This window comes from Corapipo altera, unplaced genomic scaffold (assembly GCF_003945725.1).
Source record: "Corapipo altera isolate COAL_440 unplaced genomic scaffold, ASM394572v1 0, whole genome shotgun sequence".
Lineage (NCBI taxonomy): Eukaryota > Metazoa > Chordata > Aves > Passeriformes > Pipridae > Corapipo > Corapipo altera.
Genome location: NW_020884872.1, coordinates 2463312 through 2484424, shown reverse-complemented (window position 1 = coordinate 2484424; position 21113 = coordinate 2463312). Strand labels below are relative to the sequence as shown.

Sequence of the window (21113 nt, the reverse complement as noted above, 5' to 3'; positions counted from 1 at the left end):
AAAAATAATGAAAAATATTATTAAAAACCATAATTTATTTCATCAAAGAATGATTATTTTATAAGGCCTAACTCGTGCCTGAAAAGATAGATCTTAAATAATACCCTTTTAATGGAGAACTAGCACTGCCAAGTAACAAAAATAAAGGTGTTGTGGCACTTCTAAAACTCACATACACGTGTGTATGTCATATGTAGGGTGTTATTACACTTTGGGGATTGGAATCTTCCTAGTATGTGAAATTCCAGCCAGTTTTAGGGAAAAAAACCCCGTGTGTATCAGATTGGTGGTACCCTGTGATTCTAAAGGTCACTTTGCATTTTTCTTTTCTGCAGGAGGTTTCCCCACCCTGCTCTTTTGCAGTGCATAAATTTGTTGCCTTAAATGAAACGCTCAGTTGTTAAAAAATACTTCCTGTGTTGAAAATTAACACGTGCAGGAGCTGGAGCCGCTTTTCATTTTTAGTAAAGCTGTACCTGCTCTGCTTACACCCATTTTGAAATCTGGGTGGTCCCAAAAGAGTCTAAAATATGACACCACTTTGCTAAGCCATGGAAATGCTACCTGGAGGATCTCCAGAGTGTATCCTCTGGAATTGTCTTCCTGGGCACCTGGGTCTGAATAATTCGGTGTAAAGAGGATGCAAAGTAGGGTATGAGACCCCACAAAGGGGTGAGCAGGGAGGAGTTAAAATGGCAATATTTGCTGTCCAGCTCTCCCTTCTCACTTTATTTCCTGGCCATATATTCTGTCATCTGGGAGAGGGTGTAAAATTTTAGGAGCACGCTGAACCCTTTAGACATCCACAGTTAAGTAGAAAAATGTGCTCGTCTGGTAGGACTTTTCCCACATATGCTTTACCTGTAATTGCCTTACATTAAACCTCAAAACATAACTAGCATTCCTGTGAATACCAAAAAAAAAAAAATACTATTAGAGTAAAATTAAAGGGTTATTTTCAGAGGGATTAGCTACCCAGTTTCCTTTAACAATAACAGCATTTTTAGAGCTAAATCCACCAGAAAATACAGCCTGAGGGCCCACCTTAAATTAAATAAAACCTGAAAAGTTTAAATTAAAGCTGTCATTTACCTTGCTGTTGTTGCACAAATAATGCAGATTGTCACAGGTGGTATCAAATTGAGTTTCTTTAAATATGTTATGTAGGTACAGCCATTATATTTCTCCCAGGTACATAAATCTAATGAGACCTTTTGTACCCCCATAGAGTCAATCTTTCACCTGAATGTAATAATAGTGTTTCCTGCTATTTATTGCTCTTGAGTCAGACCAAAAGATTCACTCTGGTATAGGGTTATATATATATATATATATTTATTTATATTCATTTTATATATATTTATACATATATATAGATCTGGAGGTTGCATGTGCCACACCGTTATTTATTGTTCTGTTTATCATTCTTTATATATTTTATCAAATTAAGCACGAGCAATTCTGTCACAATTCACATTATGCATTTAGGCAGAAATCCACTCCTGTGAAAATGCTCTCAGGAGGAGCTGGGTGCTGCTTAAACAACATTTAAATCCGGGGATTGTCCAGGAATCTTGGAATACACTCGCCCACGGGGCTCTGCCGTGCCCAGGGGTGGGACTGTACAAAGGTAGCTTGGAATAACCACATTTACTGGTAGATAATCCATTTTTTTTTTTAAGGCAGGCCGAGGTGAAACACAGAGTCTTATTCAGATTTCATTTGCACCGTGATGATTTCACTGAGGAGGTATTTTTGAAAGTGAACTGCAGTGAAAGCACAGCAGAAGCTTTCCAACATCAGCTTGGCTAATCACAGGAGTTTTAAATAAATGCCAGAAATAATTAGTTGCCCTTAAGATTTAATAATGTGCAAAATGTTGATTTAAGTGCTACCAATTGTTGCTTGAAAACCATTTGAGACTGAAATTATCACTTAATACATCTTTTGTGCTGACTCTTTTGGGAAACACCATTTTTTCTTTGCCTGAATTTTCATCAAAGGGCCTCTGTACTGGCTGGGTTGAGTACATCTAACACACAGAAGGAGTTTTCAGAGCACAGGGTGACCTCAAGTTTTCTTGCTGGGTTTTTTTTTTAACTTTCCCCTTGATGTAAAGTCTTCTAAGGAGTAGCTATTTTGTGCTATCCAAGCCAGCAAATCAGAATAGGCAGCACTCGAGGTTCCTTGCACAGTCTGGATGTGTGACACCTGCTGTGCCTGGGCACTGAGGAGGGTGCAGTCATCCATGTGGAGCTCTGAATTCCCACCACAACAGAGCCATCCTGCTCCCAGGATCCAGGCTCCCAGGATCCAGGCTGGCAGGATCTGCATCACATTCCAATCTGTGGTTGGATACTGATGGACCAAGTTGGAGGCTTTGCAAACCTTCACAGAATCCCCGAATCACAGAATTGTCAGGGGTGGAAGGGACCTCTGGACATTATCCAGTCCAACTCCCCTGCCAAGGCAGGGTCACCTGGAGCAGATGACACAGGAGCATGTCCAGGTGGGTTTGGAAAATCAAGAGCTTGAGGAAGTTTCAACATGAGGACGAACTTCTTTCCATGGAGGGTGAAGGGCACTGGAACAGCTGCTCAGAGAAGGAGACTCCACACCCTCCCTGGGCTGCTGTTCCAATGGTCTTCACCTTCCAGGGAAATAAGTTCTCCCTCATGTTGAAGTGGAACTTCTTGTGTTTTAGTTTATGGCCGTTGCTCCTCGTCCTGTCTCTGAGCACCGCCGAGAAGAGCCCGGCACCACCCTCCTGACACCCACCTTGCGAGTGTCCAGCATGTGGATAAACAGGGCTGAGCTGCAGCAATCCCCCTGACATCACTTGTTTTTCAAGGGCATGGCTTTTTCCACCCCTGGAGCACAACCCTGCGGCGGGGGCGCGGCGCCATCCCTTCCACATCTGGTGGTGCGCCACCGGCATGCAGCCCTGGTATTCCTGGGAAACCTCAGCTCAGACTAAACAACAGGCATGGTCCAAACCCCACTGTAGTCCATGGGACTCTCTCCTCAGTCTCCAGCAGGGCTTGAGTCAGCCCCTACGTCAGCCCAGGGAGATCTGTCTTAAGAGCAGGCCTTTCCTAATGCACTTATTGGAGCTGCCTGTGTAAAGTAATGTTTTTCCCATAGTCTTGGGTAAAAAGGCATCAGTTATCTCAGGCTGATAATCTTTTTTCCCACTGACTGGGTGGTTGGTAGAGTGGCTGCCAACCAAACTGGAAAAACTGCAAATTCAGGATCTTCTCTGTGTGTTACTGCTCCAAGAAGTTCCTGTTTGCTCTGAAAAATCCACCAGCTTAACACCAGCACTTATGTGTGTGTGTCTGCATGGTTTGGCTCCATCCTTGAGGCAAACATGTTGCCAAAGAGAAAAACAAACTCAGCTCACTGATAATATAACTATTTTTTTTTCTTTTGCAGCTTTTTGGGGGGTACTGGGCTAGCAGGTTCTGGCTAAGGAACTTTCCACTCTGGGATAAATGGGCTCATTCAGAATTGGCATGGATATATTTTGGATTGGCCACTGAATTTCAAGCAAAGTGAAATACATAAATAGGCTTCAAATAATGACAGAGGACCCCACAAGAGCTGTGATCACTGTAATTTTTTAGGACTATTGGTATCATTACTTCTTGATTTCCAGTAGAGGATTTACTGTGTCTGTAGCATTTAGAGCTGAGGGTTGTGGTGTCCCCCCTGGCTGGCATGGCACAGTCAGGTTGTCTCTGACTCCTCTCCCCCTTCATTAATAGGTGTTTTATTTTGATCAGGGCAACATCAGTGGGGCTGTTTAGTATTTAAAGTCTGGGAACAGCTTTTTAAGACAAAACAGAAGGTAAGAAAAGGGGCTGATCATTGACTTCACCATTTTGCCTCACAGCCCGATAAAGTTAATCACGAAAATCAGCAGACATTCCACAGACACAGGGGATTATGGTTTCCATACAGGCTGTCACTTCTGTTTATGCCTGGCATACTACTTTACTAAGTTTCTATATGATCCCTGCCCACAAAAGAAGGCACATGTGGTTTGGGAAGGGCCCCGTCTCCCTGTATTTCATATTTCACGAAACCACAAATACAACAGTCTTACAAGCTCTTGAAATGAAATACAATTTGAGAAATGTAATCCGTTACCATTATAATAGAATTTCTATAAAAATAATAAAAGAAAAACAAGAGAAAATAGGTCCTGAAAGTTATAGGCCAACTGGGAAGTCGTTGTGGCTTTGGCCTAGCTATCACCATGTCAGACCTCAGCCTTCTACCAGGCAGCAATCTAATTGTAAATTATGTATATATACAGAACATCATTTCTTAGCTTTGGCTTTTCGTGACCCCCTTCCCTTCTTTCCCTTTCTTCACTCCAACCTGACACGTAAGAAATATTGAAGTGTTTGCGCTAATGGAGAAATGACAACGTGCAGTCAAACTTAAACCAGCTGTTTCCCCACACTGTGAACACAAAGAGCCAGGCTGGTAATATTTATAGCTTGACTGGCCTCTAGTGAGCCAGATGCTGACTGCCTTAATTTGCCATGATGGCCTTAAGGCTTGGAGCAGCTGTGGGCTGCAGGATAGCCAGGGAAAGCGAAGGGGAAAAGAATAGAAAAAGAAAAGATTGATTTAGTCCAAGTTGTTGTTTGATTGGAAATGAACGGTTGCTGCATGAGCAGCTCAATAAATGTGCACCTCCCATTTCGCCTGAGGAAAGCCAAGGACGTTGTGTGTGTTGGCGTGTGGTGTTGGCTTTCTTCTTTCTCTGGAGAAAGGAACCAGAGGCACCTCTAGGTGACATTTCCAGGTGACCCCTGGGACAGCCCCGTGTAGCCCTGAGCACCTACCGAGCACAGGGCACCCCACACAGTGATTAATCCCCGTGTTTTGGGTGCTGCAGGGTTGTGTTCGTGTGGGGCTGCCCCAGCCCCAGCCTCTCCATTGCCATGATCTGTTGGGGCTGCTGAACCCTTTTGGTTGCCACTGCCCATGTGGAGCTGTGCTCTGCCATGACTGAGTGGCCCTGGGAGGACTTGGTTTGTCACAGAATCCCAGAATCATTTAGGTTGGAAAAGACCTCTGAGATCGTGAGGTCCAGCCTGTGCCCAACCTCCACCTTGTCCCCCAGCCCAGAGCACTGAGTGCCACTGCCAGTCCTTTCTTGGGCACCTCCAGGGATGGGGACTCCACCACATCTCTGGGCAGCCCATTGCAATATCTAATTCCAGTATCTAATCACTCTGTCTTCAAAGAATTTATATATCTTGTTTATTTTTTTCTTTTCTTCTGTCTTCTTAGTCCTACTTTTGACACCATATAGCAAATATAAACAGCTGTCACCCTGGCTTCAGCATCACTTTAAGCCACTGGTGTGCATCCTTAGGGGCTTCCCTCCCTTCCATGGTCCTCAGCATCTTTTTCCTACCCTGGCCATCCCCTTTCCTGAGGGGAAGCATCCCCTTTCCACAGCCACCACACACAGGTGGGGGAGTGACTCAGGTTTTAACTAACTCCTGAGTTATTTACCCACCCACCCATTTCTTTATTTATTTAAGTACTTGCCGAGGAAGCAGGTCCCCAGCCTGGTTCACTGAGCAGTTGAGCAGGAGCCTGTGTGAGCACCCCAGGCAGCATTTTTAAGGGCAGGTGCCTGCCCAGGAGCAGAGGGTTTGGTGCATTTGCAGGACTCTACCTGGTGTGTGCACAGAAGATGCCAAGAAGACACGTCCAGGTGGTGGGGGATGAGTGTGTGTGGTGGGCACTGAGCTGCCAGAGCAGCTGGAGACAGTCCAGAGGAGGCATCAAGAGGATCAGAGGGATGGAGCAGCTCTGCTGGGAGGAAAGGCTGGGAGAGCTGGGATTGTTCAGCCTGGAGAAGAGAAGCTTTGGGGTGACCTAATTGTGGCCTTCTAGGACCTGAAGGAGCTCCAGGAAAGGTGGAGAGAGAATATTTCCAAGGGCTGGAGTGACAGGACAAGGGAGAATGGCTTCAAACTGACAGAGGGCAGGGTTAGATGGGATATTGGGAAGAAATTCTTGGCTATGAAGGTGAGGAGGCCCTGGAACAGGTTTCTCAGAGAAGCTGTGGCTGCCTCTGGATCCCTGGAAGTGTCCAAGGCCAGGTTGGATGGGGCTCTGAGCAACCTAGGCCAGTGGAAGGTGTCCCTGCCCATGGGAAGGGGTGGCACTGGATGATCTTTAGAGTCCTTTCCAACCCAACATTTCTATGATCCTGTGATTCTATGGCAAGTGTTGGGGTCTCTAATATCCTCTCTGGAAACTCCTTTCAGATTCTCACTTAGTACCTGTGGAGATCACCCTCGGTGTCAGGGAAGCAGCTCCCAGGCCTTGCAAAGCTGCTGGTGCATCCCTACTCCTGCTCCAGTGGCTGGGAAGCACAGGCTCCTTCTCCCCAGGGAGGGTTGGGTTGTCTCCAATGTAAGTAAGAAATCTCTACTTACCTCTAAGTAAGAAATCTCAGGGAAGTTTTGAGTTTTCTCTTCATAGGCCACTTTTTCAGTGACGAGCCGTTCTGGGGAGGAAGCACTGACCAAATCTACCAGAGCTTGAGTAGCTACAGTGAGTGGAGATGAGCCTGAACATGCTTTACAATCCTCTCAGTATGAGCTGACCTTTCCAGGATGTCATTTTTGCTAAATATAAATTTGAATATGTTGGCCCAAATCGTGAGAGGGAGCTGGTTTGTGGAGCTCTCCCTCCTGTACATAAGGATGGGGTGGGGGCATCACAGCCTTGCTGGGGTCATTCCCCTTTTTCTCAGATCAGTGGCATTGCAAAATGACAGAGAAGAGGTGAGGAGATCAATCCTCATCCTGTAGGAAAGTGTCATAGTTGGTTTGCCAGATCCTCCCAGAAGGAAAGTTCTGGTAGCTCAACCTGTCCTCTGACCTCACATGGAGACCATACTTGGAAAGCTGCTCAAAGGTATCCTTACACTTCTCTACCCTCCTGAGACCCCTTTTCTATAAGTAAGAAAGTTATCCAAGCTTGGATAATTAAATAAACTTGTAAAGACATGTAGATATTTGGGCAATACAATTTTTTTTTCATTTATTTCCCTGTGAACTTCAGAAATATTGAAGAGAGGAGTTTGTATTATAGGAATGTCACAGAAATCAGGCAGAATTTTGCTGATTCTTAATCTGTATTTCTCTGACACCTTGCATTTTAACACAACACAGGTGTTCTCTGTCACATGGGGAAAATAGTAGCATAGTGAAGAGGAAAAAATGTGTTTCATACACTTATTTATGAACTTACATCTGCTTTCATCAGAGTCAGTGGCTGGCAAAACTCCAGTAAGCTTCAGTAGGAGTGGGTGATAAATTTAACCATCAAATCAGCTCAATTTTAAGTAACCCTGCGTAAAGGTGAGGCTTCCAGGTCCAAGGCCCTGTGGGGAAATACTTTCTCAACAGGCATTTATCAGCAATCAGAGCTGAATCAGCTCAAGCCTGGACTGTTCTTGGGTGCCATGATTGTCTGAAGTCTTCTCTCTTTTTAGGTCTTTAAATGTTTTTCGTGTAAATTCCAGGTGTAACACAGTATATTTACAAAGGGTAAGAATAACATGCAGCTGCAAAGAAAAACATCTTGTGTTTCATTTCAGACCCGGAGCTGAGGATGAATCACTGCAAAGCTGAACCTTTTACACCGGACACACTTTCCAAAAGCTGCTTTTCCAACCTGGTGGCTCAGAAATAAAGCAGACTCACAGAAAGTCCTAAAAAAAAAAAGCCACCTTTGTAGACAATCACTCTCTTGTTGTTCTGGGCACTAGAAAAAACATTTTCTAGTGTCTGTTTGCATTTTCAGTTTTGCTTTCTGTACTGTGGAAGTCCGTTCCAGGCAGTTGAACTAAGCCCTGGCTCAGTGGTTTTGAGCCCACACTCAATTTGAAATATCTGAGTAGTCCTATTTAGTCCCATGGAGCTGCTTAAGTGCTCAAAGTTAAGCTTGTTCTTGGGAGATTTGATGAATGGGAGATTTGCTTGTCCACCCAGTGAGCTCTTGACCATCTGCTTCTGGATCTTGATGAAAAGTTATGACTTATTTATGATCTTCTCCCCCACCCCTGTGTGTTTATATTCAGATCAGAAAACCATCTCAGAAGCCCTGTCAGGTTGCCAGAAGTTGTGTGCTACTGGATCTTTCACATCATTTGCTGTTCAGTGTTTACAAGAGTGTTTTTCATGCACAGTTGCCCATGGAAGTGGTGTGGGCCGTGCTGATGGGATATTTCACATCAGCAGAAAGACTTTGGCGTCCCTGTATCCCGAGTTACTGTTCCCAGAAAAAAAACAATAAAAAAATAACTGTGCCAGTTAGATTAAAGGATGCTCCTGGCTCTCCATTTTCCCAAAACATCCCTAAAAAGTCAGTGAATGGGCCAAATAGTTCTTTGTACCATAATTGCTTTTGGAAGTCGTGGTGCACATCTACACAGGTCTAAGGGCAGGAGGAGGAGGAGGATGTTTCCTAGTACACATGATTTAGTGTGCAGACTCACTTATGCATGCGTGCCGTTTCTGTTCATTAAAGTAAATAGAAAAATCCAACATTTTGGTCCCAAGGAACCGTCACAAAAGCTCTTTTTCAACATTTTATGTCCAAAAGAAAACGTTGCTTTGTTTTGCTCAGCTCTGCTTAGACAGAAATAGCTGCAGCCCAGGATTATAATTAGTGGTGTGTAGTAGGAGAGCAAAATTAAACCTGGGAGAGTAGTGCCCAAGTGCTCTGTTTGTTAGAGGAAAGGCTGAATTCCCCACCTCTCAAGGGCAGGTGCTGACTGTATCTTCCTTGTGGTTGTTATTCACCCCTGTGGCTGACAGAGCAGTTCCAGGGACTTTACACAAGGCACATTTCATATGGAATATGAATATATTTTATTTTTAAACTGAAAACCATCAGCATTTAAATTTTCTTTTATATTTATACATTAAAGGGGTAAAATTAGTAGAAACACTGCATAGAAAAAACCCGATATATATATATAAAAAATGTAATTTTAGTATCTAAGATTTTCAAGAAGTCTTCTCACCTTTCCAAGTGCTGGTTACTTTTTTTAAAGCACATGTGTGAGAATTATAATTGCATTACTTCCCAAGCCATGGCAGTGCTAAGCAGTCAACTGAGTCGCTTGGGAATGGGATAAAATATCTGCCACATCCTTTTGTCGTATGTTGGACAGATGTTGATCCAAACTATACATTGTTTTCCCTCTTTTGCCTTCAAACAAGAGCAAAACCCTTCTGGGAAGACACGTGTGTTCTGACCACTGGTGGGCTCACGGTGACGTTGCTGCTTGCAAGGATTTCCAATGGAATTTCCAAGCTGGGGAAAGCAAGAGGATCTGGGTTAAACACGTTTTGAGGGGCAGATCCTGTAAAGCACTTTCAGCAGTCTGGGTCTTGGAGGGTCTCTTCGTTCTCTAGACTGAAAATTAATTGGAGGCAAATGAAGCATCACAAGCTGACAGAGTCCAGAGGAGGCCACTGAATTAATCCCAGGGCTGGAGCACCTCTGCTATGGAGACAGGGTGAGAGATTTGGGATTGTTCAGTCTGGAGAAGGCTCCAGGGAGACCATGGAGCACCTTCCAGCGCCTAAAGGAGCTACAAGAAAGTTGAAAAGGGACTTTCCTATAGGGCCTGGAGTGACAGGACAAGGGGGAATGGCCTTGAGCTGAAGGAGAGCAGGGTTAGATTGGATATTAGGAAGAAATTCTTGGCTATGAGGGTGGAGAGGCCCTGGCCCAGGTTGCCCAGAGAAGCTGTGGCTGCCCCTGGATCCCTGGAAGTGTCCAAGGCCAGGTTGGATGGGGCTTGGAGCAACCTGGTCTAGTGGGAGGTGTCCCTGCCCATGGCAGGGAGTGGGACTGGATGATCTTTAAGGTCCCTTCCAACCCAAACCATTCCATGGTTCTAGGATTCTGTTATTCTGTGATTCTGACTTTCTCCTTGTTTAGTAAGCCCATAGTACAGTTTCAGGAGTTAAATGGTAGGATTAAAAGAAAGCTTGTCAGTAATGAAGTATCACTAAAAAACCCCAAACCCAGCTAACACCCTCCTTCCCTTGCCAAGCAGCCCCTTTACATTTCCAGGTATTCCCCATGGTTGTGTTCTTTGTTTTGATTTTCGTAACAATTTTTCTCTCCCTGATGAAACACGTTGTAGACATTAAATTAAGGGACAAATATGTCTTGTGTCTGCCAGAAAGAAAACTGTGATGCAATTAAAATGCCATTAGGGAACCCCCGGTGGGACATTAAACCTAAAGGCTCTATTCAGAAGGCAGAACCAAAATTAAAGAGGTGTCTGGTTGCAGATCCTCTGCAGGTTTCCATTCCTTGACTACAGTGCCATGGAGACTGGGTTGGTCGGGAGCTGAAAGGTTTTTCCAGTTGTGTGTGTGGTATTCGGAACCGTGGCTTTGGCAAATGCTCCTTTTCTGGGAGCCACACATGGAAAAGTGTGACATTGAGTAGCATAAAGTGATGGCAGAGGAGATGGGACGCTGTCCAAGCCTTGGACTGCTTGGACATTGGCAACTACTAATAGTTTTCCCTCAGAAAATTCGCATTGAGTGCAGCTCTGTGTTTGCTGAGTCGCCTGTGAGGTGTTTGGAAGGAGAAACACAGCCACCAGGCCGAGCAAGCTCATGGACAAGCCTCCATTCCATGTTGGTCTCTGAGAGTAAATCATTAGTGTTTGTAGTTTTGGAGACATAAATATATGGTCCACTGAGTGAAGGAATCAGCAGAGTCACTGGGTCACTGAGTTTTCCAGGGGCAGCCCAACCCTGGCGCTCAAGTCCTGTTTTTCCACTTCATTCAAGGTGATTCTTTGCTAACAGCATTAATAGGGATTGGAATAATAGAAGCACACCTTTCCTCTCTGTCTAGGAATTCTCCTGATGACTGCAGCGTGGCAAAAGGAGGGAAGATGGTCAGCAGTTCAGACAATGTTGGGATGAACTATGGAAACTACATGGAAGAGAAGCACGTTCCACCCCCAAACATGACCACCAACGAACGAAGAGTCATCGTGCCAGCAGGTTAGACACTCTGCTTAAAAATTTCAAGCTGGAAAAAATTGCATTTCCCTGAAATTTGCTAAGATTATTTAAGGAGATTTGAACAAAAGTGGCAATCAGGAAGAAAAGAGCAGTAATTTCCCAGGGTTAGTGAGAGAACGAGATGAGAAGTATCTCAGCAAAGCCACCTCCTCCACCTATTCTTATCAATTCAGCAGCAGGACTGGCTGATAACAGACACTCAGATCTTATCTGACTTCTCCAGCTCCTTTTGGAGGATTTCACCCTAAAGTGGGCAAAAGAACCACTTGCATTTCCTGGACCATGGACTAGCTGGGTGCAGCCTGTGTGGGAGAAAGGATCACTGTAGCACATGAAATCCAAATACCAAACCACCCTCAACACATGAAAAGCACAGTCCACCAGGGCATCCAAAGCCTTTTATCTGGGTTGTCTCCCCTGAGTTTGGGCAGTGTAAAACATTTTAATAAGCAAACTGACAACTCCACTGCAATGTAAGAGCCCAGTTGAGAAATTCCTGGTTAGCCTTGGCAGGCTTGGCTGTGGGATCCAGCAGTTAATGGGCCAAGAAGGCACATCCACTTCTTGCCCTCCAGACAAACTGGTTTGCAAAATAATCAGCAGACCCATTTCCAAAATCAGAGGCCATCATGACATATGTGGTTGTTGATAAACCACTGGATGCACACTGGATAAACACAACACCTGCAAGCAGGAGGGAATGTTTTGCTGCTGGTTCCTCCCCAGCAGAGATGTGCCTATCTGAAACATTGCTACCTCTGCTCTGTTGCTTAATATTCTTACAGTTTTTCAGTTGCTAAGACGTGCAAGAGTACTGACTGTGGCCAATTTTGCAAGCTGTGATTATTTCAGTTATTTGTCAAGATAGGTGTGGACAAATCTGTTGCAGCATCCTCTGCAATGGTATTGTCAATTCTGTCCTAAAGACAGAAGAGTGATGCACTGAATAATGAGTGTCCTGCCAACTGGAAGGAGACCACACTGAAATACATGACATTTAAATATTCTTCTGAAATATTTGTCTTCCTGGTGTTTGGCACTTTTTAGTCTTTTAGTAACCCTTAGCTCAGCAAGGTATTTTTTTCTTAGTGTATTTCTGTAGGTGTGTTTTGAGGTGGATTTGAGTGACATTTAAGGAATGTCACAGTCACTATCTTGAGTTCACTGGAAGAAATTAACGGGTAAAAATCAGTAGGTTTTGATTACTGCATAGGCAGTGTGCAGTTCATGTGCCAACATTCATATATGAAAAAGAAAAAGTCATATTTCAGCTGTGGCAACTTTCTTATTCTAATTATCATAAACAGGAAGAATTAAAAATTATGAGCATCATCAAAATGTTTTGATAAACCTCCTGATGTTTGGCTGTTTGCTTCAAACCAAACTGAAGTAGTTGTCAGAATTCTCTGCTGTAGCTCTGGCGAATCCCATCCACACCCCAGATTTACCACCAGACTTGCACCCCTCTAGTTTGCTACACATTTCATACCAGATGGAGGCATTCTTTTAAATGTTTTTTCTGAAATGCAGAGAACAGAGAAACCCAAGGCTTAAAATGCTGAGAGAAGCATTAGAAAAAGGGAGGCATGAAGGGATGAAAGATTAGGAGTGAGCAACAGCGTGAGAGTCTCTCGGTATTCCCTGTGGAAAGAGGTCTCCACTTCTTTCAGACCAACCTGAATGGTCAAAAGAGAGGGAATGGCACTGAAGTTAAGCCACAGAAAAGCTATTTAAGTTATCATCCAAGTCCCAGCCCCTCTACAGACTTCCATGTCATGGACAGCAGCCAGTCGACCTCCATGTACTCCATTCTCAGTCTTCAGGATGTCACAGAATCGCTGAGTCTTTTAAGTGGGAAGGCAGAAACTCTTGAAGAATTTGTTTCCCCTTGGCTTTAATACTTTTCTCTGCAAAAAGTATGTACTGTTCATGGTAGGAGCTGTCTCCTCTCCCCATGTTGTGGGGAGGTTCACTAAAGGTCCTGAGGGACCTTCATGGTCCTTACTCAAGAACAGCGAAAAGTAAAATGGAAGAGAAATGGAAAAGGAGGAGTTTAGAGGGGGAAAAAGAGTTAAAATTAAGAATTCATTAAAAAACATTTTGCTGCAAATCTGGACTGGTTTTTGGTTTGGTTTTTTTTTTTTTTCCCCAGATGGTTTTGCCAATACTACAGGTATTAAGCAAAAACCCAGGCAGGTGTAGCAATGTACTCCAGTACAACACAGCATCCAGGAAAGAAAATGTGGAATGTTTTAATATTAGTTATGATATTACCCTAGTTTATGAAATAACTGGTCAAATCTGTGAGTGCTTACTTAGCCTACACCCAAGAAAGTGTAGATCTGACATGAGTGGAAATTTCACTTGAATAAAGACACAGATTCAACAGGGAGCTTTGAAAATTGTTCAGCTACGAGTTGCAGAGCTGTTGGTGGGTCAGAAACCTCTGTTAATCTGCGGGTAAAACTTATGAGGCAGAAGAACTAAATGAGAGGAGGAGCTCATTCAGCGGCAGAGGTTTTGTTAACACTCAGCTCACAGCTCTTCCCTATCAGCTTCCCACAGACAGTTATTCTCCCTGGAGACTGGAATGGGCAGAGGAGTTACGACCTTCCAGGTGTGGACATCTTGTTCCAGAACAATCTGTTAATCAGTGGATAAAACTAATGGCATGGGAGAAATAAATAAATGAGAGAATGAGCTCAGGGATTGTTGGTAACACTCAGAGCTCACAGCTCTTCCCTAACAGTTTTCCACAGGCAGTTATTCACTCTTGCACTCAACACGCCAAATTAATTCCTTGTGCACCTCCAGCAGTCAATAAACAGGGGGTTAAGACGTCTCCAGTTTGTCTGTGCCTACATTTATTTTGCACTGGTCCAGTGCATCAACACTCACCCTTCTCTCCCTGATTTTTGTGGTTTGTGCCACCCCCAGATCCCACGTTATGGAGCACAGACCACGTGCGCCAGTGGCTGGAGTGGGCGGTGAAGGAGTACGGGCTGCCGGACGTGGACATCTTGTTGTTCCAGAACATCGATGGGAAGGAGCTCTGCAAAATGACCAAAGATGACTTCCAGAGGCTCACTCCAAGCTACAATGCAGACATCCTCCTCTCACACCTACACTACCTCAGAGAGAGTAAGCCAGTTCTCCGTCACCGTGGTAGAGCCTGCGGTCGGTCTGTGGCTGATGCCAATCTTAGATTTCATGGTGTGGATAACTTTGTGGATGACTTGACTGGGTTTGCAGATGTTGCTGTTCCTAAGAACACAGTAGGGAACATGATCCAAGGCCTTTTGAGTTTGATGGAAAGATTCCCATTAATTTCAGTTGGCTGTTGCTCATGTCCATCGAAGGAAAGAGTCAGGGAATCTTTCTGCGTGTCCATCTCAGAGGAAAATCAAGCTGAAATTCAGCATATTCATCAGCATCATGTAGGAAGAAAATCATATGGGATTCAGTGCTAATGTTTTTTCTGGTCACATACTCATTTCTTTCCATTTTAATGATGAGGATGCTAAACAAGAGCATAAATACTGATTCATGAAGCGAATTCCAGGCATGATTCGAAGGACTGGCAGCAGTTTGCTGCACTCTGAATAGGATCAGGGAGATTTAACTGAATTGAATTAAAATTCTGTAAATTCATGGGAAAAGAAGGAACAGTCCCTGGAGTCCAAATGCAAATTGATTGCGGTGCTTGGTTAGCATTTCAAAGGGAAAGAAGGGATGAGGGTTTTCACCTAAGCTTGAGGAAAATTTTAAGAAGTTAAAATGAAGATGGTTTTTAGAATAAAAAACAACAACCAGCATTGCAACACCAGTGCGGTGCAGTCTCCTCCACACGCACACTGCCAGGAAACCAGCTCAGAAATATTGTGCATTCATAATGTGGAATAAATTGAATAAATGAATGCCCTGGTTTAAGCTGTAGCAAACACCCCTCCCTCCAAAGTGCAGGTTGGAACTCTGGACAGACTCGCATTCAGACAATCCTGTCAGGGGAAAAAAAATATGGTTTTAAAAAAAAAGATAATTCACAGATTTTTTTTTTTACGTTTTGGTGTTGCTTTTTGTTTTGTTTTGTAGCTCCTCTTCCACATTTGACTTCAGATGATGTTGATAAGGCCTTACAAAACTCTCCACGGTTAATGCATGCTAGAAACACAGGTAATGCTGGCACTGCTCCCATTGCTATAGGGCGTCTTGGAAAAGCACAGGGTTCCTCTTTATGGGTTGCTTGATAAAAAAATGGAAGTGGTAAATCCAGGAGGGAGACAAGTGGATCCTCTCCTCGCTGTGTGTGTGAGTTTTATGCTCAGACACACGGAGAACAGGTGGGATCACACAGGGCCAGATGGCACAAAAATGGTCTTGCTGGTAATTTCTTGTGTCCTGCAAGAGAAGGGGGTCCCTCACTCACGATAAACTGCAGGTTTGGGGCCTTTATCCTTTTATGTCAGGACTTTTTTTTCTCATTCTGTCTCATTGTACTGTCAGATCCACTCCACAGCTCCCTAGAAACCTGTTGGAGCTCAAAAGTGCTTCAGCACTTGCCTGAGTGCTTTGGGCTCTGGTGAATGGGGATGTCTCCTCCCATGCAGCAAATATTGTAGTAATCAATACAATTGCTATTTAGGCAGTTTACTTATCTCATTTTCTAGCTATATGAGCTGGAAATTCCACTAAGTTTGGTGTTGTAATCTCCACTAAGCATGATCTGGATGCAAAACAATTTTTGTTGATATTCACCTTTCCGTTGATTTGGCCCAGAAAACTGTTGAGTGTAGGTAGGAGAATGACAAGTGCCTCAAAAGCATCTGTCTTTCAGGATGTGGCTTAAAATATTTATGAGAATAATTCAGAATACATTTTACCTTTAACAGTTGTGCAACAGAGGATGGCATGGAATTGTACATACAGTATGTTATACATGCTGACTAAAGATGTTTGGAATATTGCATGATCATGCCTGAGGGTATTAGTTACCTACAGTGACCAGAAATAACAATCCTTTATGAGAAATGAAAAAGATAATACAGAGGATAATGCAAAAGAAAAAGAAAACAAGACTTGGATTTCAATGCTTCTTTTATATTTTATTTAGTTTTTCACTTTGAGTGAGTTTTCCAGCAAAATTCACCGGATTAAAGATCTCTCCCTGAGAACAGAGGTTTGCCACCAGCCATAGTGGCAAACGCAAAGTCCTACTGTGGGTTGTAATCCTGCTGCAAACCCCACCAAAGGCAACAAAAAAGCAAATTCCATTTATTTTGATGTGGTTTGGAATAAGCCTGAAGTCCTTTTTAAAAATAGATGGACTTTTCCATCTCTGGCTTTTGAGATTCTAATTTGCCAAGCAGCTTCCATATACAGAGATATCCAAGTGTTGTTCAACAGTTCTCTGTGTTATCTTTTTCTATATATGTGCACTGACAATGATAGTTGGACATTCATTTCACCAAAATAAGATTGTCTGCATCTCTGTCCTTGGGAGTGGGAATAACACCATGCTGATCATCAGCACAGGGAAATTAGTTGATCGATTTTCAGTGAATAAAAAAAGTTAGAAAGAAATGATTCATGAAGTCAACAGTAATTACACAATTCCTTATGACCCTTTTCAGGTTCCTGGAGAGGGTCATGAGGAGCCCATTGGGGTAGCTGGAGCAATTTCAGTGCCTGAGATATGTGAGGGACTATTTTCTACATCAAGTTCAACATTTTTAATCTTTCCACTCTATGAGTATAATGAAATTTCTGAGGGCCTGGCCCAAAAGTCCCTGTTTGAAAATATGAACCTGTTTGGGGAATGGCAAAGAAGTTTTATTTCAGAACATACAAAGCCCAGGTGGAGGAGGTTGTGGTGAAGAGAGGAAGGATTTCCTGAACTTTACTGTCCTTCCTCAAAACAGATTTTTGCAGAGTTTTATCCAGTTATTTGAATGGATTTATACAGGTGTAAAGACTTTCAGAATGAACTTTTATGTATAACAGTCCTAAGAGAGAAATTAGTTATTCATAGTCTTTTATTCAGACACAGGAGGGAAAATATCAGTGGGTTTAGGGGCTGTGGAAATGAATCTTTAGGTGTTATTTCATCTTCTCTCTCTTTAGGAGGTGCCACTTTTATTTTTCCAAATACATCAGTTTATCCAGAAGCAACACAAAGAATTACAACCAGGCCAGGTATGAACAATGACCACCTTTTGTATGCTGCGATGTTACTCTTTTCATCTCCTGAAGTATCTCATTCTTTTTCTCCTTTAACTCTCTTTTTTCATAAATATTGGGCTGTATTTTGAATACACACACATATATTATATATACCTGTATTATATATGTGTGTTTATATAATTGTGTAGAGTGAGTTGATTAAATAGAGCAGTTTAATAAGTCCGTTTCTTCCACGTATCTCTACTTTTAAACAACTTTATTTACTGTCTAAAGCACCAGAGAATGAGGAAAACTGAGTTCTGTTCAGGTTTTCTGCTGCATTGTCCCAGCACAATCACTTTTCACTGTGCTTAAGTTCTGTGTTTGTAAAATGAGACAAAATTTCCCTCTTCTGTAATCCTATTTGAAGCATATTGGGCAAAAACGCTCTAAAACTGCAGGATGCACGTTTCTCCTGCTATCTGCTTTTTATTTATGTTTGAGGCAGGCAAACCCCACAACATCTGATTTGGAGTTTAAGAGACTTCAATAAAAAAAATCGAGACAAGAAAGTACTTCTTGCTCAAATGTTTAAAGCCCATGAGAGTTTGTTGTGGATGTACTGGTTGTGAAAAGCTAAAGGGAATAATTAAGGAACGTGAGGACGTGGCTAGGAAGCTCAAATTTTTTTTTATATTACCAATTCACCACAAGAAATTATGGAAAAATGCCTAATCTGGACATTTGCTTTACTAATAATGAGTGCAAAGGACTATGAGACATCAAGAGGAGTTGCAGCAAAATATTAAAGTTAAAGGAAATCCATTACTGAGCCAGAGACATAAACCCAAGTGTTCTGAAGGGACATGCACTTGAATTGACTAAGCTCTTGTGAAAAGATATATTTTTGCCTTAAAACCAGGAGGATTTGGATAGCAAATATTTTATCTATTCTCTAGGGTATAATCAGGATGATGCATACAAGAAACTATTTTATATACACTTTTATACTTGTATATATGCATGTCTGCAGATTTGTTAATTGATAATTAAAAAAGATAAAGATAAGATAAAGAAACCACTACCAGGCCATTATGGGTTCAAATCCACCCTGCTCAGGTTGTTGGAGAACAAGCTCTTCTGCTGCATTTATTTGTCTACAGTAGAGAATAAAAAGGCTTTGGGGTGACTTAATTGTGGACTTCCAGTGCCTGAAGGGAACCTGCAAGGAAGATGGAGAGAGAGATTTCCAAGGGCCTGGAGTGACAGGACAAAGGGGAATGGTTTCAAACTGACAGAGAGTAGGGTTAGATGAGATATTGGGAAGAAATTGTTCCCTGTGAGGGTGGTGAGGCCCTGGCACAGGTTACCCAGAGAAGCTGTGGCTGCCCCTGGATCCCTGGAAGTGTCCAAGGCCAAGTTGGACGGGGCTTGGAGCAACCTGGGCTAGTGGGAGGTGTCCCTGCCCACAGCAGGGGGTGGAACTGGATGATCTTTAAGTTCCCTTCCAACCCAATATTTCTATAATTCTATAATTTTGCCATTACCTAAAAGGAGAGATTCCTCTAAAGGATCCCTGTGCAGGCACCCAGGAAGCTCATTAGAGAGAAATGGCTTGGCCATATGTTAACAGCTGAAAATACAAGTTGATAAATAAAGACACAAGTTATTTGCATATCTTGCTGACTTCAAATAAGCCCTCTTCACTCATGAAAGAACAACTCAACGTAGTCATCTCTATTTCTGGCACAGTGACAGAAAAAAAAGTGAAAAAAAAGTGAACAAATGAAGAAACACGGTGGAGGATCACGTGGGAAATCTGACTGTGCCATAAAATAAACCAGCAGTGTGGCCTTGCATGGAAAGCTGGTGAATCATCCCTTATCAAAAAGGCTATTTGCAGAATTAGAAAGGGAAAGCCATGGGAATGTGGAAAAACTTCTGAGCACATTGAGAGATAGAAGTGTTTGAAATTGTTCAAATCAAGTTCTGGGGTTGAGGGAACACGATATAATTGTCTAAATAAGGAATGTCCCAGGGTACCTGCTTAGGCTCAGAGTTAGAAGAAAGAATATTCCAAAAAAGAATCAGATATTTTCGTGAAATGTTAAAGCAATAACACAGGTTATAGGAGCACCCAGGAGCTTTGAGTGGCACAGGGGAACGTTGACATGATTATGATTAAGAAGACAAAATACAGTTATAGAAACAATTACCAACTGTGCCATGTAAATCCTGAGGCCCAAAACTCTCAGGAGTTCCCAAGGGACATGAACATATAACATAAGACCAGAGGCACCTGGGTGTCCTGCAGGAAATAGGTTGGAATAAGTCTATTTTATGGTATTTTCCACTGGACTTGAACGAAAACTGGACTTCTTATCCTACGAGAAGTTCTATGATTTCAGTATTTGTTTCATTCTGGCTTTGATGGAAAAATAAAATACTATTTTGTTATGAAGGAAAAGGTTGTAAACCACATATCAGACATGGTAAACTCCTTAATTTCAGCTTTTTTATCTAACCCGTGTTTAAAATGACACATAAAACAAAAAGCTTTACTCCAACATCTTTCTATTTTTACATAATTACCTGTGGGAATTGCAGTTTGGATACATGGTGTCTCTGTTCTTCTGTGCAGAGCAGTGTATCCTAACTGAATGTTTTCTACAAAAAAACTATCCTGTGATCTTGGAAGCATTATTTTATTTTATCTTTTCCAATTGAGAGCGGGCAGACATCCTCCAAGTCAGAATTTTTGCGCAGAAGGAAAAAATGCTTTGTGCAGAAATTCAGTTTTCTTTCAAGAAACTGTTTTGTTGGCTTATCCTGTGGCTTTCCTTTTAGTTAAATGTCACATTTCGACCAGACTGCAAAGAAGCTTTTCCATAACAAAGCACTGTTCGTGTGAGAGCAACAGCAGGCCCTGGGGACAATCACTTGATGACATGAAAAAGGTCAAAAATGAGGAGGGGGGAATAAATAATGCCCAGTGGGAGTCAACCAGACTCTAGGCTGCAGTTCTGGAGAAAGCAATTAAGTATTGTCATTGTTAAAGCACCACAATAGAAAATGGGAAATGAGCAGGGCTTGCCATGAGCTGCAGTCAAAAAAAGGAGAATTTCTTCAGTCACCTTTACAACAGAACATGAAGTTTCAGAAAATAATTAATACCAGGAGGCCTGTTGGGAGCTCAGTGAGACCTGGTGTGGGTTTGTCTACATGTCTCACCAAACAGGAGCATTCCCAGAAAAGATCCTTCCAAGATAAGCACACATTGTACTAATATCTCATGGACAAGAACAGATCTTCTTATCTAGAGCAGCAACGTGTTTATCAAGGCATGGCACTGAACTAAGAGTGAAGTTGGAATTTTGCACTATTTCAAGAAGGGCTGATAACTCGATTCTTCTTCCCATGGGGAGGGTGTAGTAAAAAAAAAAAAATCGTCTTATGGTGTGCTGAGTTTAAAAGCAAAACATTTTTCTCACGGTACTAAATTTGTACCAAATACATTTCGAGGCTGCAGGTGGCACCAGGTACAGGCACGTGGCATCACAGAGTCCCCTCAGGGCACAGGGTCTAAGAATTTGGAGACCCAAGAATAAGATAAAGAGAAGAGAAAGAGGGGAAAAGACAGGAGAAAGAGGGAAAAGGAGGGAAGGGAAGGTTTGGGAAGGTTTGGGAAGGGAAGGTTTGGGAAGGTTTGGGAAGGGAAGGTTTGGGAAGGTTTGGGAAGGTTTGGGAAGGGAAGGTTTGGGAAGGGAAGGTTAGGGAAGGGAAGGTTAGGGAAGGTTAGGGAAGGGAAGAGAAGGGAAGGGAAGGGAAGGGAAGGGAAGGGAAGGG

At 42.8% G+C, this 21113-nt stretch overlaps 1 protein-coding gene across 7 annotated transcripts in view; it reads left to right on the top strand.

Moving 5' to 3' along the window:
* ERG (ETS transcription factor ERG) overlaps positions 1–21113 on the top strand; it is a 107248-nt gene that overhangs the window by 77259 nt on the left and 8876 nt on the right. For 5 of the 7 annotated variants that reach the window (XM_027645400.1, XM_027645443.1, XM_027645406.1 and 2 more), the window contains exons 3-6: positions 10936–11087; positions 14046–14249; positions 15201–15281; positions 17229–17300. In XM_027645400.1, coding sequence (XP_027501201.1) covers positions 10936–11087; positions 14046–14249; positions 15201–15281; positions 17229–17300 — 509 coding nt within the window. The remainder of the gene's footprint in view (positions 1–10935; positions 11088–14045; positions 14250–15200; positions 15282–17228; positions 17301–21113) is intronic. The other 2 variants (XM_027645412.1, XM_027645416.1) reach the window with 1 other exon arrangement.